Below are 18,382 nucleotides of genomic sequence, written 5' to 3'. Positions count from 1 at the left end.
GTAACCTTTTTTTATATAAGTTTATTTTATTTAGTTAGTTATGTTTGGCTGCATTGGGTCTTTGTTGCTGTGCGTGGGCTTTCTCTAGTTGCGGAGAGCAGGGGCTACTCTTCATTGCAGTGCGCGGGCTTCTCATTGCGGTGGCTTCTCTTGTTGCGGAGCACGGGCTCTAGGCACGCGGGCTTTAGTAGTTGTGGCTCACGGGCTCTAGAGTGCAGGCTCAGTAGTTGTGGCGCACGGGCTTAGTTGCTCCGCGGGATGTGGGATCTTCCCGGACCAGGGCTCAAACCCGTGTCCACTCCATTGGCAGGAGGATTCTTAACCACTGCGCCACCAAGGAAGCCCAAGGTAATCGTTTTGATTTCATGTCTGTCTCCTTATTTAGAGTGTAAGAAAGTAGAGCCCAGGGCCAGTGTCCTATTTACCTCTGTATTCTCAGCACTTGGCTTGGGGCCTTACACTTGACAGGTATTCAATAAACATTTTTGAATGGATAAATTTAAAGCGTCATCTGTTCCAATCTTCTATTCTGAATATTTTGAGCCTCACTAATTCACTACTGTAAGTTCATATTGCAACTGTAGCCCAAACCACACCACTAGCACTTGTTTCTAAACTATGTTGTTCTCTAATTCTTTTATTCTTAACTATTACGCTGCATTGTGTCCCATCTGATACTGACCTGGTAGTGTAGTTGAAATAGTGTCAGCCTCTGGTCAGACCCTATCGCCCCTGAGTAGCACTGGAGGTACAATATCAAATGCCAACTCTTTTTCCTTTTCTAACTCTAAAGATATCGCTCTGTCCCTGCCCCATCTACACACAACCTGGCACCATGGTATCAGAGATCTGAGATATAAATTCCCCTTTAAACCTATCTTTTCATCGTACTTTCTACTCATCAGCTCTTTCACTGATTTATTCATTCATTCAACAAATATTGATTAAATGCCTTCCATATGTCAGGCACCAAGCAAAAACAGAACAGGATAGATAGGATCTCTTCCTTATGTGGAGTTTACAGTGGAGGAAATGCAATAAAAATGTAAATAAATATATCTTTATAAATTTCGAATTTGATAAGGGCTGTTGAGATATTGGTAGTGAGATAGAGAATAGGAAGCAAGGATCTGATTTGGATAGGAGGGTTAGGACATGAGGTAACATTTAAGCTGTGATCTAAAGGACGAGGAAGCTACCCATACAAAGGGAGAAGGTGGGGAGAAGAAGGACACTGGGCAAAGGGAACAGCACCTACAAAAGCCCAGAGGGAGGAATGAGCTTGCTGTGGTGAACAAGGTAGAATGGCACAAGGTGAAATTCGAGAAACACAGGAGGCAGAGCAGCAAGAGCCTTATAAGGCATTGTAAAGAGTTTACAGACTTTGGGAAGCAATCGAAGAATTGTAAACAGCGGAGTAATTTGATCTAATTCATGCTTTAAGATGAATCCATTAAAAAAAAATCAGTGCAACAGCTGTGAGGGTAATTGACTGGTGGGGAAAGAAGAGTTGTTGCAGTAACCCAGGCCACAGATGATGGTGGCCTGCAGTAAGGTGGTTGTAGTGGAGAGAGAAGTAGACTCACTAATCCAAGTTAAAACTTTGGTATTTCCTTTACTTTTGCTACCAACATGTAATCAAGCATGTCTGACTCCCTATTTCTTTGCTCCCACTGACCCAGCACCGCCCCACGTTACCTCTCACCTCTGTGATTGCAGCTGTCTTATTACTGATCTCAGCTTTCAGTCCTGACCTGTTCCAATACAACCCACGCACTGCTGCCAGAGCAAACTTTCAAAAATATGACTGACCATGTTCCTGTTCTGCTCAGAACCTCTGAAAGGCTCTACAGTTTGGGAGTCAAGGTCCCTGGTAGTCCAGTTGAAAGCTATTTAGTCAAACCATAATACTTGCCTGATGTTTTTCCCATCTCTATTCCTTTCAGAATGTTATTCTCTCATTATGATATATTATCCCTGCTGGATATTAATCCCCATTTTACATATACAGGAACGGAAACTTCAAATGGCTAATAATGTTAGAACCATAGTCTACAGCTAAGGGTTGTACTCTTAACTATTATACTCTATTAAAAATGCAGCCATTGGGCTTTCCTGGTGGGACAGTGGTTAAGAATCTGCCTGCCGGTGCAGGGGACATGGGTTTGAGCCCTGGTCCGGGAAGATCCCACAAGCTGCGGAGCAACTGGGCCCGTAGCAACTGGGCCCATGTGCCACAACTACTGAGCCTGCATTCTGGAGCCTGCGAGCCACAACTACTGAAGCCCGGACGCCTAGAGCCCATGCTCCGCAACAAAAGAAGCCACTGCAATGAGAAGCCCGTGCACCACAATGAAGAGTAGCCCCCACTCGCCTCAACTAAAGAAAGCCCATGTGCAGCAATGAAGACCCAACGCAGCCAAAAATAAATAAATAAAAATGCAGTCATTAAAATTCATGATTTAGAAGAATACTTAATTACATGGGAATGTTTTTAATTTGAAATGTTTTACAAAACTGTTCATAGTATGATTATAATCTTATAAAACTGGTTATATCTGTGAGGTGTGACAGAGGGTGATTTTTGTTTCCATTATGTTTTTCTGGATTTTCCAAACTTTTTAACCATGACTAAGTATTATTTTTATAACAATAACAATCTTCAAAAAGATTGGGGGTAAATATCTTATGTATCCTTTAGACTCTCCTCAAACATTGATATCTCCTGCCTCTCCACTTCCTCACCCCTACCATAAGTTTGTACTTTGCTATCCTTTCTCTCCTCCTACCTTCTTTTATAGTTAGTTGTGAACAAACACATCTCCCCACCAAACCGAAAGGCCCTGGAGGAAAGAGACTGTCTTGCTTATTGTCATTCCCCCATTCCTAGTCAATTTACAATCTGTTGCTGAAGTCAGCAGGAACCATAATTTAGATTTCTATCTAAAGGGTCACTAAAATGCCAGGGATATCAGGAAAGAAAGGCAATCCAGGAAAAGAGCTGTGGAGTAATCTTGAGGAGCCTGGTGAAGGGCCTCAAGCTACTTAAAAATATTTATTAAACCAAACTGAATTTAAGACTAGGTGAGTGGAAAGGAGAATAGAGGTGAACCCAGACTGGAACAGCAGGCTCCTCCACCTAGACCAATGGACTCCAGGGAAATTCTTTAACCCCTTGAGGACAAAAATGTACCTAGGAGTCCTTCATATTATGAATGAATCACTAGCTCATATGTATTAAGCACCTATTGTATGCCAAGCACTGAAAACAGGTTCAAGAGAGGAAAGGCAGATATGGTTCTTGACCTAAGGAAGTTTCTAGAATGCCTGTTGGGGGAGGCTATAGATAAATAATCATACATATTTAATTGTAAAATTATAAGCAAGATAACTTCAATGATAAGGTAAATTGTACAGTTGCTGGGGAAACCTGAAATAGAGGGCTTAACCAAGTCTGAGAGGGAGGCTTTGATGAGAGAGCTATCTGTGCTGAGACTTGAAGAGTGTGTAGGAGTTAGCTGGGTGGAGAGGAGAGATCTGGAGAAGCAGTTCTGGCAGAAAGAATGACAAGTGCAAAGGGAGGACCAATGGAGTAAGGCATTTCCTGAGGCTGGAACGAAAGAGGGGGAGATCCAGCTGAGCCAGTTACAGGCTTTGTTGGGAATCTATCAAATAACTCTGCTTCAGTCCCCAAACACCTCCTTGTTCTGTCCGCATCACCTAGAATCCTAGGCTTAAGAGCAATCTTGGAAGTGCTATAATCACACTTTCATTCAAGGCACTCAAGTATTCCCATTTGAATACATTGAAGAAAAGTAACATCCATGAGCAAAGAACGGCCGGGGTCAAGACAGTCTTGTTTAAAGCTCATAGTTACATAGTTACATTTTGTAAATTACTTGTTGAACTCAAGAAACAGGTGCACTTTGAAAATGTATTTTTTCAGAAAAGCATGTCACGTATAATCTCCCCAAGCTAGGAACCGGTGTTACCTTCTCTGCCTAGGCCCACAGCCCGTGCAGCCCCTTCAGGCGTGTATGGGGAGCAGGCCCCAGTTCTGGGAGCATTCAGCAGTGGGACTGGCCGCGGAACCGCCAGGAGGCGGAACTAGAGGCGCACGGCGCTGCTGTCCTGCGAACCTTCGGGAGAGAAGCACCCACCGGCCCGGAAGGAGCTAGCGCAGACTAGGGCCGCGGCAGCCATCGCGCTTTGCAGTTCGGTGTCGGAGTGAGTAGGGTCGACGCCAAGCAAGGAATTGTGTTCTCTCCAATCGCAGGTAAGTGGCGGCCTCTCCTCCCCGGAGAACCGGCGGGCGGCAGCTGTGGACCCCGGGGAAGGAGCGCCTTTCGCGCCTGGGCCCACCCAATGCCCCTGCCTGTAGCCGGGCGAGGAAGGGGCTCCTGTTTTCTGCCCTGGAATCTGGCGGCGGGAAAGAGGACGGGCTCCTTTCGTGCTTCGCGGGGCCTCTCTGACGGTCATCCGGATAGGACACCGCTGCTGTCAAACGGTGTGTTATTTCAGGAATGAACGAGATGACTCTGAACTGCAGGCAAGCCCTTCCTTCCCCTCGGCCTCAGTTTCCTCACCGAGTAAGGTGAAGGCGGCGGGATCATTGACAGCTCAAGAGGCTGTGACGCGGCGTGTTGTTCTCAGCTCTCCCACTTAGTGCGGGAACAAATCGAACTTCCTTTCCCACTAGTGGGTAACGTCTTCCCATAGCCCAAGTCCCAGCTGACTGGGAAAAAGATAAACTGTTGGGGGAAAACTGCAATGATTTAGGGATTATTTCACGAGTTTCTAACAAGATAGAAATTGATTTTGACAACAGCGAAAACTCTAACATTGATGACCAAAAAAACCAAACGCGTCAGGAATTTAAGGTGTTAGGTACATGGGGCAAAATGAGGTGAAGAAATCCTTTTAATTTGAAAAACTAAACCTAATATTAGTTGCACGTTTTTCTTGATATATCAAGATCTATACTACCACTGTGTCTCACGCTGAAGAATGTCCTGTGTTCAGTGTTAGAATACGAATTAGAGTAATTTTAAAGAAGCAAATGAAAGAAGGAAAAGAACATTTGTTTTCTACTATGTGTAAGGCGCTAGCTATGCACACAGCAATCCAATGAGGAAGTAATAGTATCATCTCTATTTTACACATGAGGAATACAGGAAGGTTTACATTTTATCAATAATTAGTGGTGCTGATATTTCAAAGCAATGTGTATATCAAACGTTGTTTTAGTGGGCTTGCGTTCGTCACCAAAATATTTTGAACTTTAAAAACTTTAGGATAGTTCATTGGTGTTTTCTGAGTTTGCAGAAGAGGAAGGTGTTGCCTTCATTTTAGAAATATTAAAGAAGCATTATCATTAATTATGCAGATTAGCAGTTTTAATAGGGTACATTTTAACCTTCCTTTGCCTTGCACTTCAAGCAAGAATTGAGACCGAAGAGTAGGCTATCAGAAATGAAAATCACTGCCACGTCATTTGAAGCTTATAAATCAGAATTCTGTAGTAATGATTCATTATTTCTCCACCCTCTTCTTTAAGTACACTTGGCTGAAACTCATTTAAATTATTTTTCTGCAAAACATTACTAAGCAAATAATTTTCAAATCATGGTATTGAAAAGTTTCTCTTCCTTGTATATAGCTTTTAGAACAATTTGAGTCAAAAGTATTTTAATGATTAAATTTGTCATTGCTTATGTCAGTTTTCTTTTTTCTTAATTCATTATAGCCAAGTTCAGTACTTAGGTGCGCAACTTTTTTAATACAGAGGTTTTTTTCCTTTCCTCTTAAAAAATCCTATTTATATTTGTCATAGATTTAACCTTATTTCAATTGAGCATCACTTTCCCTTAAAGGAAAATTGATTATGTACTTTTTGTTCATTACACGAACTAAAAGGTTTAGTTTTTAGTTCCATTATTATAATTGCTATACATTCAATCCTAAAATGTTTTCTAGAGTTTTTTTATTTGCATCACCGTTTCCATAAAGTTTGTAAAAAGAAAATTTAACAATTTTAGGGGTGAGTATTTATAAAGTAACATTGTCTTAAAATATTCAACATTGTCACTGTCCATACTTTTAGCAGAGTTGGCCCTCCATATCCACGGGTTCCACTCTAAGGATTCAACCATGGGTGGAAAATATTTGGGGGAAAAAATTCCAGAAAGTTTGAGAAAGCAAAACTTGAATTGGCCAAGTGCTGGCGACTATTTACATGGCATTTACATTGTATTTACAACTATTTGCTTATTATTTACATTGTATTAGATATTATAAGTAATTGAGAGATCATTTAAAGTATACTAGAGGATGTGCGTGGATTATATGTAAATACTATGACATTTTATATAAGGCACTTGAGGATGGGGTGTAGGGGCCTGGAACCAATCCTCTAGGACACCAAGGGACGACTGAAAGGCATAGGGCCTTGCTGAAATTCTACAAAACATGGTCAAGCAGAGTTTGGCCTTTGTATTTCTAGTACTGTTTGAATCTGAGAGAGAGGTATGTATAGTTCCTAAATTAGTTTACAGATAGTATACTAATCTTACGGAATTTGTACATATTTTAATCATAAGCCTGACAAAATTGTGTAGAAAATTGTGATTAATCTCTCCTAGTGAAATTTCCTTACCTGGATTTGAAGGAAACTCTTCTAATGTCTTTTCTGGTGACAGTGATGGTGCTATTAATATTTAAAGTAAAATCAGAACATTATGAAAAAAAACTTTTTCATATTAATAGTTGTTAATATTGAAGTTAACTTGAAAATTGGCATTTAAAGTTTTGTGATTTGAATTTTAATCAACTTAGTTTGAAAGAATTAATACCACTTATATGGGGTAGTATTCAAAGTGTTTTCATGTACATTATCATAGTTAATCATTCTTAACATTCCGTGAGGCAGGTGGTATTTCCCTTATATGGAGAAGCAAACTGGCATTCAGAAAGATTGGGTTTCCCAGAATGAAATTATGGTATTTCGAAAGATGCACATTCAGGACTTACCTGGTGGTCCAGGGATTAAGACTCCGAGCTTCCACTGCAGGGGTCACAGGTTCCATCCCTGTTCGGGGAAGTTCCCCTTGCTGCATGGTGTGGCCAAAAAAAAAAAAAACATGCACATTCAGTTTAGATTTTTTAAATTCTAGGACAGGCACTCCATCCATTTTATCACAGCTCTACCATGCTTTGCTTCCCAAAGTTATTAATGTATTGATTCTAGAATTCTATTCTGAATAGGATTTACCTCCTTAGAATATTTTTTATTTTCTACCAGCACTACTTTTTGGAGTATTTATATCTTGTCATCTTATGTGTATTTTTTTCCCTTATGTATATTTTTAAAAAGTTCATAACTAGGGCTTCCCTGGTGGTGCAGTGGTTGAGAGTCTGCCTGCCGATGCAGGAGAGACGGGTTCGTGCCCCGGTCCGGGGGGATCCCACATGCCGCTGAGCGGCTGGGCCTGTGAGCCATGGCTGCTGAGCCTGTGCATCCGGAGCCTGTGCTCCACAACGGGAGAGGCCACAGCAGTGACAGGCCCGTGTACCGCAAAAAAAAAAAAAAAGTTCATACCTAAATGATTTTGCTAAATTACTTATATTAGTTATAAATATTAAAAGCCCATGTAAATTTTCAACATATAATTTTCTTTATTTTTTAATAATAACTTTATTGAGAGAGAATGCATACCATAAAGGGTACTTGTACATACACTTCTTACCTTTATAAGTGTACAATTCAGTGTTTTTTTAGTTCATCATGTTGTGCAACCATAACCAGTAACTCCAGAACATTTTCATTACCCCCAAAAGAAACCCAGTACTTATTAGCAGCCACTCCCCATTTCACCTTCCCCCCAATCTGACAACCACTAATCTGTGTACTCTAAAGACTTGCCTATTCTGGACATTTCATAAAAATGGAGTTGTCCTTATGAGTTTAATGGGGCAAGGCTTTCAGAAGTTATTTATAATCTGAGAACTTCTGTTCCATTACACCCTTTGCACTGATTTTCATGTTACTTGAGTAGATCACTTTTCTAATCTGCTTAGCAACTTTTCCTTTTTGGTGTTCATGCAATAAATAAATCTGCTGACGTGTATATGTTTCCTTGTTCTTGACCTTTGCTTTTCACATGTCTTAATAGTGTGTTCATGGTGTTGTGTAACCTGTTCTCAGGGCTCAGGTATCTGTTTGTGGCTAAGTAACTTTTATTCTTAGTTGGCATTTTTACCTCTACTTTATTGTTTTTAACATCTTTATTGGAGTATAATTGCTTTGCAATGGTGTGTTAGTCTCTGCTGTATAACAAAGTGAATCAGCTATACATATACATATATCCCCATATCTCCTCCCTCTTGCATCTCCCTCCCACCCTCCCTATCCCACCCCTCTAGGTGGACACAAAGCACCAAGCTGATCTCCCTGTGCTATGCAGCTGCTTCCCACTAGCTATGGGTTTTACATTTGGTAGTGTATCTATGTCCATACCACTCTCTCACTTTGTCCCAGCTTACCCTGCCCCCCGCACCATCCTCAAGTCCATTCTCTATGTTGGCCTCTTTATCCCTGTCCTGCCCCTAGGTTCATCAGAACTTTTTTAAAAAATTTTTTTAGATTCCATGTATATGTGTTAGCGTACAGTATTTGTTTTTCTCTTTCTGACTTACTTTACTCCCTCTACTTTAAAATGACTAATGACTCCTAGCTTAAGGAGTTTCTGTTTAAGGATCTCAGAAACCGTGACTTTATAGAAATGTAAATATCTCATTAATTTCTAAAGAAGAGTTTCCCCATATATGTTATTAAATTTGTTATCTTGGGACAAATTATACAAAAGCAAATTGGTACCATCCTTATGCAAAAAAATCCATTTACCTGCATGGCTTACCCACTCTACCCTCCCTGAGTCCTTGTGGCTCTCACCTACCAACAGTCATCTTCAGTAAGGATTTTGCCACTTGATTCACAGTCTTGCTTTCTAAAACGCTACCCTCCAATCTTCTAGATGATTCCACTGCCTGTCAGTGTGGAATAGCCCAGCTTCCCGAATCCTTCACCCCTAATTCTCTTCAGCTGCCTATGCCAGAGCCAGGCCTTGGAGCTGGCCACCACCCAGACCCAATCCTTTCTTGAATTCTGAACCCCACATTTTCCTCCACTGTGCAGGCACAATTCTGACCCACCTTTCACTTCTCGCACCCTTTTACTACATCTACACCTGCTATTTAGCTAGACTCTTCCCCTATTCTTCCATTTCTATTCTGTGAGGAGCCTGCCTTTGATCCCCACCCCATTCCATGCTCTATTTGTGTTTATACCTTATCCACTCAGACTGAACTTCTGATCAGATTACTTCAGTCTCTGTTGCTAGTAATGTCAAATTCCTGCTCCCCTATCTTTTTTTCATTTGCTGTTCTGTAAGTCCCTAAACCCCATTCGCTCCTTGTTCTCTAAGGCTGAGCATTGCTTGCGGTGGGGGGGTGAGGGATAGAAATCAGTACAGATTGGTACTGCTGTGAATGTTTTTCAACCCTAGCAACTGGCTCTTTTTATTTTTTTAATTAATTTTTTATTTATTTATTTTTGGCTGCGTTGGGTCTTTGTTGCTGCGTGAGGGCTTTCTCTAGTTGTGGTGAGCGGGGGCTATTCTTCGTTGTGGTGCGCAGGCTTCTCATTGCGGTGCCTTCTCTTGTTGCGGAACACGGGTTCTAGGCACGCGGGCTTCAGTAGTTGTGGCATGTGGGCTCAGTAGTTGTGGCTCATGGGCTCTAGAGCGCAGGCTCAGTAGCTGTGGCGCACGGGCTTAGTTGCTCCGCGGCATGTGGGATCTTCCCAGACCAGGGCTCGAACCCGCGTCTCCTGCATTGGCAGGCGGATTCTTAACCACTGCGCCACCAGGGAAGTCCCTGGCTCTTTTTAGCAATCTTTTAATTCGATCTTTTCCCCACAGTAGCTATTCTTTTTTTTTTTTTAATTTAATTTAATTTTGGATGTGTTGGGTCTTCGTTGCTGTGCAGGCTTTCTCTAGTTGCGGCGAGCGGGGGCTACTCTGTTGCGGTGTGCAGGCTTCTCATTGCGGTGGCTTCTCTTGTTGCGGAGCACGGGATCCAGGCGCGCGGGCTCAGTAGCACCCCTTCTTCATCTTTCCTGGCCTTCCTTCCTTCTCATCTTAGAGAAAGTGTGCTCTCTGCCCAGGCTCCTCTTGAGACTTTGACCCTTTTGGTTAATTCCTTCTCTTTCTCATCTTTAACCTCTTCCTTGCCACTAGCTCCTTCCTTTCAATTTATCAACATTCTCAAGCCTCACCCTTCCTTAAGAAGAAAACCTCATTTCCCTCATCCCATTTCAAACTTTTTGAAAGAAGACTTTCCTAGGACTTCCCTGGTGGCGCAGTGGTTGAGAGTCCGCCTGCCGATGCAGGGGACACGGGTTCGTGCCCCGGTCCGGGAAGATCCCACATGCCGCAGAGCGGCTGGGCCCGTGAGCCATGGCCCCTGAGCCTGCGCGTCCGGAGCCTGTGCTCCGCAATGGGAGAGGCCACAACAGTGAGAGGCCCGCGTACCGCAAAAAAAAAAAAAAGAAAAGAAAAAGAATGACAGAAGAATTTCCTCACTGCCTCCACCTGTTAACCTCCTGTCCCATTCTCTTCTCAATAATGACAGAAGCCAGGTTTTAAATATTGATACTTACTTTGTACATTGTATCTCATTTGCTCTTAAAACACCCTGAGAGATTTTAACTTGTTCAAGGTCACACAGCTCTGCTGTGCTTTCAGTACCGGCCATAGGCTCTCCTGTACTACCTACCGCTCCACTGCAGGCTACTCATGCTGTCAACTGTTGTCTTCTTGTCACCAAAGCTAGCTGTGACATCTCTGCATTTAATGTGTTTAAATGCATTTAATTAATTTAATTTAATGTGTTTAAATGCATTTAATTTGACTTCTTTCCTTGCCTCTCTCTTCTAGTTCTTTTACCCTTCCTGGGTTCTTTTGGTTCTTCCATCTATATCTGTCCCTCAAGTGAGAATTAATTTCTTTCATAGCATTTGGCTGGTGCTGGAGGCAAGGAGACTTTAGCAGAGATAGTGGGAGAACATTCTGATGCTGGGAAGGATAATGAGCAGAGGTTTTAAGGTAGTAAAGTCCAGGTCACCAGTGGTGAATGGCAAGCAGTTTACTTTGGTCTGGGGAAAGCTACAAGTAGGGAAGTAATATGTATTAAACTTGGAAAGGTAGCTAAGAGTGGAATGTGGAATACTGGCCTAGGAGTTTGAATGTATCATTTCTCAGCTCACAAACCTCCAGTGACTCTCCATCCACAAGCATAGAGTGGCCATATAATTTAACCTAAATCAGGACCCTTTTGAGAGTAAGAGGAAGCACTGTTAATAATTACACTGAAATAACTTTGCTGAGACTATCCCCAGCAAACTGGGAGTTATAGTCACCCTGACTATGCAACAAGTCCAAGATGACATTTTGGGGAAGCTACTCTGGAGGGCATGTACAGATGGGTAGAAACACATTTTGATGTTAAGATGGTAGTTTTGGAAAGTGACAATAAGGCTTTTGACTAGGTGGCTCCTGTGAGCATCAAAGAAAGCTTGAGACTTCAGTGCAGAAATTGATAGAACTAAGGAATGACTGGGTGTTGGATGTGAGGGAGAGGAAGGAATTACATGTCAGAGTCATGAGCTGGAGTTATTAAAAAATGGTATGTAATGACTTAAATAAATTTAAACCTTTAAAACTATTATTATAAAGCTTTAGAGAGCCAATGCAATGTAAAGGAAAGGGGATGGACGTGGAAGTTCAACTCATGTTTGAAACTTAGTTGTGCCTATCATTAATAGTTGAGTTTTACTTACTGTAACTTCAGCTTCTTCTGTAAAATGCGAACAATAATATATGTACTCTGAAAGGTTGTTGGGGTATTTAGTGGTGATATCTGTAAAGTGTCTAGTACTGTGGGCCATGTAGTAGAAGAAATAATAATAACAGCAGCTAAAATTAAATGCTTCCTCCATGCGAAATACTAAATGCTTTGCGTGTAGTAATTAATCTTCACAATAACCATCTCAGGTAATATTGTTATCCCCATTTTACAGATGAGGAACGTGAAGTAACTTACCTAAAGTAGATATTAAAGTCCTAGCACCAGAGCTCCTGCTCTTAACCTCTAGACCATAATGCTCGTAGGGGTTCAATAAATGGTAGCTGATATTTTTTGTTTGTTTGTTTTGCTTTGTTTTATTAAGTTGAAAGGCGGATTCAGCATCGTTTCTTATGTTCATATATTAAAAGTAGCAGGCATGAAGACCTAATGTCTAAATTTAGTCTCAGATTTGTTTATCAATCTGGCTTCTGCATCACTAATTAGCACCAGTTGATTTTTTACTCTCAGTTTGCGGTCCCCTAACCCCAGTAATATTATCTAACAATTCCCGACTTTTCGCTGTACCCATTCAGGCTAAACACCATCTAAGAAACCTTTCCTTAGCTATACCCTGGTGTCACCATAGAACTATGGAAATAGGACTTCGGATGTAGAGACAAGCAGGACTGGTTTTCTCTTTTTTCATACAAAATATAAAGTGCATTTGTGAGCATACCATACCTCTTTCTGTTGGTATGCACATAAATACCTCATATCTCTGTTATTTATTTTTATTATTTTGTTTTTATGCTCTTATGATCATTACTCCCCTAGTAGCTTAGGACTTAGAGTATAGGCATTTTTTTCCCCTTGTGTTTGAATGAGTCTTGAAACTCTATAGGGTGAGTTGTTACCATTTTAGATAATATCCTATTCAGTTTTAACATTTTTCAGTTTAATTGCATTTGTGTAGCTAATTTATCACTGTATAATCTTTTTGAGAGAAAGAGCCATGTTTGTCATCAATATTTGTATTCCCCATGATGTCTAGCTCCGGACTTTGGATGTAATATGAACTAGGTAAATATATATTAAATTAAATTAAATATCTCAACACACCACTGCTTTATTTGATTCTCTACAGTGAAAATTATTATGATTCCCTTTGAAAAGCATATACCTCAGAATCTTCAGAAAAGACAAGCCACCTGTATATATTTTCTCTGACTTTAAGTTTCAATTTCTATATGACCTAAAATGATAATAGTAGGAGGTGTAATTTTCAACTTGAGTAAAATGAGAACTTCTAAGATAATAGATTCTTATATATTCATGTTGCTGTTGTAGTTCTCATTCTTGTGACACTGACAAATGAAACTATTCATAGTTTGCCAGTCACTCTGTCTTAATCAGGAATCAACTGATTGCAAGAACAAAATTCTGCTTACGCTAATTCAAGTAAGAAGTTAATAGAAGAGGGGAGAATCTATTGCCAGGATCCAGGGGATTTCCTAGTAAACACTGCTAGGCCTTGTACAGACTGGAGGTAGGCTGTCTCTTTTCTCTGTTTCTGACTCTCAAGGTGATGTGCTCTCAACATCTTACCCTCAAGGAATATTGAGTTTGGTGGGCCCATCTGTGTCCAGTTTGGCAGCCCACTGGAGGGAGAGGCAGTTATAGAAAGCAGTGTTGTGTGTCATACTTAGTCTGAAGAATATCAAAGATAGCACAGCCCTTCAAACTTTTTGGACTTGGCCCAAGTTTGGGGCCTGGGTTTTTTTGTTCAGCTCTAGAAAATGAACTTTGTTGATCTGAAAGCATATTTTTGTATAAGTGATTTTTTTTTTCTAAAGAGGCTTTTTTTCTCTTATTTTCCATATTAGCTATATTAGTTTATCAAGTACATGTCAAGTAAATGCTGAATTGAACTATGCTCTGTATTTTCTACTGTGATTTAATCTTTTTTTTTTTTTTTTTTTTACATTTAGTAACATGATTAAAATTTGAAAAATGCAGAAAGATAACAAACCCAGAAATTTACTGTCTGGTACCAACTGCTACAAAAGAACAAAAGAAAAAGAAAAAGGGTTTTTACTCCACATAGGTAAAATCAGACTCGGAAACTTATTTCATGATCAATTTCCTTTCTTCTCCTCTTTTCTCCCTTCTCTCCCATCCCCCACTCCAAGGTTTTGGTAAATATTTCATATGCCATAGATACTATATTTAATTTACTATTGAACATAGATTATTTCTAAAAATTTTCTTATGGAACACTTTGATGAACATCTTTATACATAAGCTTTTCCATATTTAGGACAATTTCTAAAAGTAGAATTCTTGGGTCAAATGGTATCAACAGATACATTATTGTCAAATTGGTTTTGAAAAAGATTTGTACCAATTTATACTGCCACTAATAATGCTTCTTTTACCACATTTTTTCTAGTCTTGACTGTTATAATTTTTTCATGTTTGCTACTTTGAGGGGCAAAGAATGGTCTCTACTTGGTATTTTAATGACACTTTGTTTTTTATTCATCAGTATAGATCAGGTTAGACTGGCATGGAAAAGAGTGTTTAATTCTTTGTAGTAAGGTTGTAGGATTATTTACTCACAGTTGATGTTTAATGTTGTTGGTGTTTAATGTTGACTACTAAATTCAAAACACTTTTTTTTCCAGACCCTATAAGATTTGGCTATGTCCTTCATATTTGACTGGATTTACAGTGGTTTCAGCAGTGTGCTACAGTTTTTAGGTAATGTTGGCCCTTTGTTCTCTTTTGTTATCCCATTTAATCCTACTTATATAAAAGTGTCTTTTATTTGTACAGAGCCTCTTTGTATGTAACCCAGTAATTACAAATATGGGCTCTGGAAACATACAAACATGTTCAATTACTCATTATACCTGTTGCAAAGTAATCTTAGACAAACTCTTTTCTCCACTTTAGCCTTAATTTCCTTATCTGTAAAATAATAATAATTCCTATCTTTTAAGGTTGTTGATAAGCATATTATTAACAGGAATAGCTACCATTTATTAGCCAGTTTGCACAAGAGTTTTACATGCTTTACCTCATGTAATCCTCACCGGAATCCAATGCATTGTTTCTTTTTTTATTATTATTATAAAAATGCATGTTCCATAAAGTACCTCATATATTATAAATGGCATTTTATAACCTACTAAATGAGTCTTGTTTACCCAGCAATTCTGACTAGTGATTTTCCTCTCTTTATAGATTTTAAAGATAGGAAAAATCTTTGCTTCCCATTCTTTTATTGACACCCTTGACTTGTCACATTTTTTGATGAAACAGGCTTTTTTTTCCCCCCTGAACCAGGCTTTTGATTAACTTTTATGTTGGGATATACACAATTTTATTATTGTAATAATTAATGAAAATATTTCTAGTCTCGTATTTTCAAATTTTGTCCTAAGTTTAGTCTCTTTATAACCATCATCTTGTAAACTGGCAGAAAGAGAAGCATTTCCTGTAATTACAGAGTGGTCAACATAGTTCTAAACTGGCCACAACCATACTTATGGAATGATATCTCCTATATAAATATTTCTTTCTCCACAAACATAATCTTGACTGAGGAAATAAATTTTGATTGGGAAATATAAATTTTGTTTGACTACTATATATTGAAAGGATAAAAATGTAAGATCAAATTTTGTCACTGTATTTTTATTTCTTAGTTGAACCTTAGTTGCAAATTTTTAAAAACCCAGAGTGGTTTTTTTTCTTTTTAAAAATATAATTCCTCACATTATTTTATACTGTTGCTCTACTACAGGTCAAATGTCAGATCTCTCTATACTACCTCCAAGAGAATTCTTAAATCTTTTTATCAGACTGAAATATTTTGTCACATATTTGCAAGAACTGGGTCAGAAATAGAGGCTTTTAAACTTTATTTTGCTGGGGCTTTGGGTTATAACACGTTGGAATCTATATCTCAGTTTATAGAACAATGAATCTATGCTGAATTATGTTGAAAAGGCAAAATAGATTGCATCACAATCAGGAACAAGAAGGTTAATAGTGCTAACTTTAGGAAGCAGTATAGAGAAATGAAAATGAACCAAAGCTTTGGGATCAAACATAGGTTCAAATCTCAGATCTGACTTCGGCATTTGAGCAAGTTAACTCTGAGTCTTCATTTCCCCTCTGTAAAAAAGAGGATAATAATGCTACTTCACAGAGTTGAGCATTAAGTGAAATGTTTGCAGGTGCTTAACAGTGCCTACCACAAAATAAGAATTTAGTCCAACTCAGTTTAAAGATTAAATGCTGTAGTTGTTCCCTTTTAGTATATTATCCTGTACACTTTTACTATTTAAAAGTTAGGGTGGTAGGGACTTCCCTGGTGGCACAGTGGATAGGAATCTTCCTGCCAATACAGGGGACACGGGTTTGATCCCTGGTCTGGGAGGATCTCACGTGCCGTGGAGCAACTAAACCCGTGCGCCACAACTACTGAGCCCACATGCCACAACTACTGAGCCTGTGCTCTAGAGCCCATGCTCCACAACACGAGAAGCCACTGCAATGAGAAGCCACTGCAATGAGAAGCCCGCGCACCACAACAAAGAGTAGCTCCCGCTCGCCACAACTAGAGAAAGCCCGTGCACAGCAACAAAGACCCAACGCAGCCAAAAATAAATAAAATTAAATATTTTTTTAAAAAGCGTGGTAAGATTGAGTGCATTGGTTAGAAACAGTCTATATAGAAATCTTTTAAGAAATAGAAATGTTTAAGGAGATTATTAGTCAGATTTATAATTAAAGGAGAGATGTAGTATCCCAGCTCAAGTAAATATGGAAAACAATCTTTTCTTTAGGATTGGAATTGTTGGTCAATATGTGATCAAAAGATTAGGACTTAAATAATTTACTTCTTAAACTTAAATGTGGGTAAAGAACTAGATGTTATTTTGGCACGAACTTATTAGAAAATGGATGGCCTGAATCTGTAATTGCCTAATGTCTTAAAAATTTCATTTATTGATTAAGTATTTTTTGAGCTGCTGCTGCATTCCCTGTCCTCATGGAATTCCATGGGTATTAGACAATTAAAGACATGAAAAATAAATTTCAATACCACTACACACCTATTAGAATGCCCCAAATCCAGATCCTGACAACACCAAATACTGGTGAGGATGTGAAACAACAGAAACTCTCATTCATTGCTGGTGGGAATGAAAAATGGTACAGCCACTTCGGAAGACAGTTCGTTGGTTTCTTATAAAACTAAACATACTCTTACCATTCAATCCAGCAATTGTGGTCCTTGGTATTTACCCAAAGGAGTTGAAAACTTACATCCACCTGAAAACCTACGCCCACCCGAAAACCTGCACACAGGTGTTTGAGGCAGCTTTAGTCATAACTGCCAAAACTTGGAAGCAACCAAGATGTCCTCTAGTGGGTGAATGGATAAACTATGGTATAGCCAGACAATGGAATATTATTCAGCACTAAAAAGAAATGGACTATCAAGCCATGAAAATACATGGAAGAAACTAAAATGCATATTACTGAGTGAAAGAAGCCAATCTGAAAAGGCTACATACTGAGTGATTCCAACTACATGACATTCTATGACATTCTAGAAGAGGCAAAAATATGGAGACAATAAAAAGATCACTGGTTGCTGGGCCTTGGGTGGGATGGGATGTATAGGCAGAGCACAGAGGACTTTTTAGGGCGGTGAAAATACTCTGTATACTGTTGAATATGTGTCATTAAGCTTTTATCCTCTTGGGGGAGGATATGTATGTGTGGGGACAGAGGTATATGGGAAATCTCTGTACGTTCCTTTCAGTTTTGTTGTAAACCTAAAAGTGCTCTAAGAAAAGTCTTTAAAATACACACACACACACACACACACACACACACACCTCAATATGGAACTTTGCAGTAAATGCCAGTCTACTGTAAATTGGTCAATGCTGTCTTTATCTGTTTATCCCTTTATCCATCAGTGCTTGACTGATATATTTAAAATTATGTGCTTGGATATTTATGTTGTTGCTTAGTGTTATGCAATCATGTGAATAGTTTAACCTTATTCTCAGGGAAATTTGACAGTGAACTAAACTTTTTTACTGAAAAAAACTCACTGTAATTTTTATTGTCAAAAATAGTTAATTTATTTTTATCTGTAGAAAAATACTCTTTAATTTTTCTTTTGGTCTAGTTTCATAAATACATGATGTCAAGTATTTTATGAGTGTTTCTCTAGTAGAGGACACAGATATTTATCAAGGGATAAACTAAAATAAAATAAAAGAGGATTTAAGATAAATTGTCAAGGGAATTGGCATTCTGGCATTGCAAGATAAGTTTAGGTCACACACACATTTATTGATCGGGGCAAAGTTTAGTTTTATAATGATTTGACTTCCCAAATCATAATAAATTTAAAATAGCTCTTCAAAACTAAAAATAGGTTAGATAT

General features: G+C 39.1%; 1 protein-coding gene across 2 annotated transcripts in view; it reads left to right on the top strand.

Moving 5' to 3' along the window:
- Positions 1–4,027: 4,027 nt before the first annotated feature.
- The window catches only part of SAR1B (secretion associated Ras related GTPase 1B), a 31,480-nt gene continuing 17,125 nt past the window's right edge, over positions 4,028–18,382 (top strand). Inside the window, exons 1-3 of one of the 2 annotated variants that reach the window (XM_079916829.1) lie at positions 4,028–4,276; positions 13,893–14,008; positions 14,589–14,664. In XM_079916829.1, coding sequence (XP_079772955.1) covers positions 14,607–14,664 — 58 coding nt within the window. In that variant the 5' untranslated portion in view covers positions 4,028–4,276; positions 13,893–14,008; positions 14,589–14,606. The remainder of the gene's footprint in view (positions 4,277–13,892; positions 14,009–14,588; positions 14,665–18,382) is intronic. The other variant, XM_079916830.1, reaches the window with a different exon arrangement.

Source organism: Stenella coeruleoalba (assembly GCF_951394435.1).
Source record: "Stenella coeruleoalba genome assembly, chromosome: 3".
Taxonomy (NCBI): Eukaryota; Metazoa; Chordata; class Mammalia; order Artiodactyla; family Delphinidae; genus Stenella; species Stenella coeruleoalba.
Note: the sequence above shows the minus strand (reverse complement) of the source record. Positions and strands in the feature narration are given on the sequence as shown.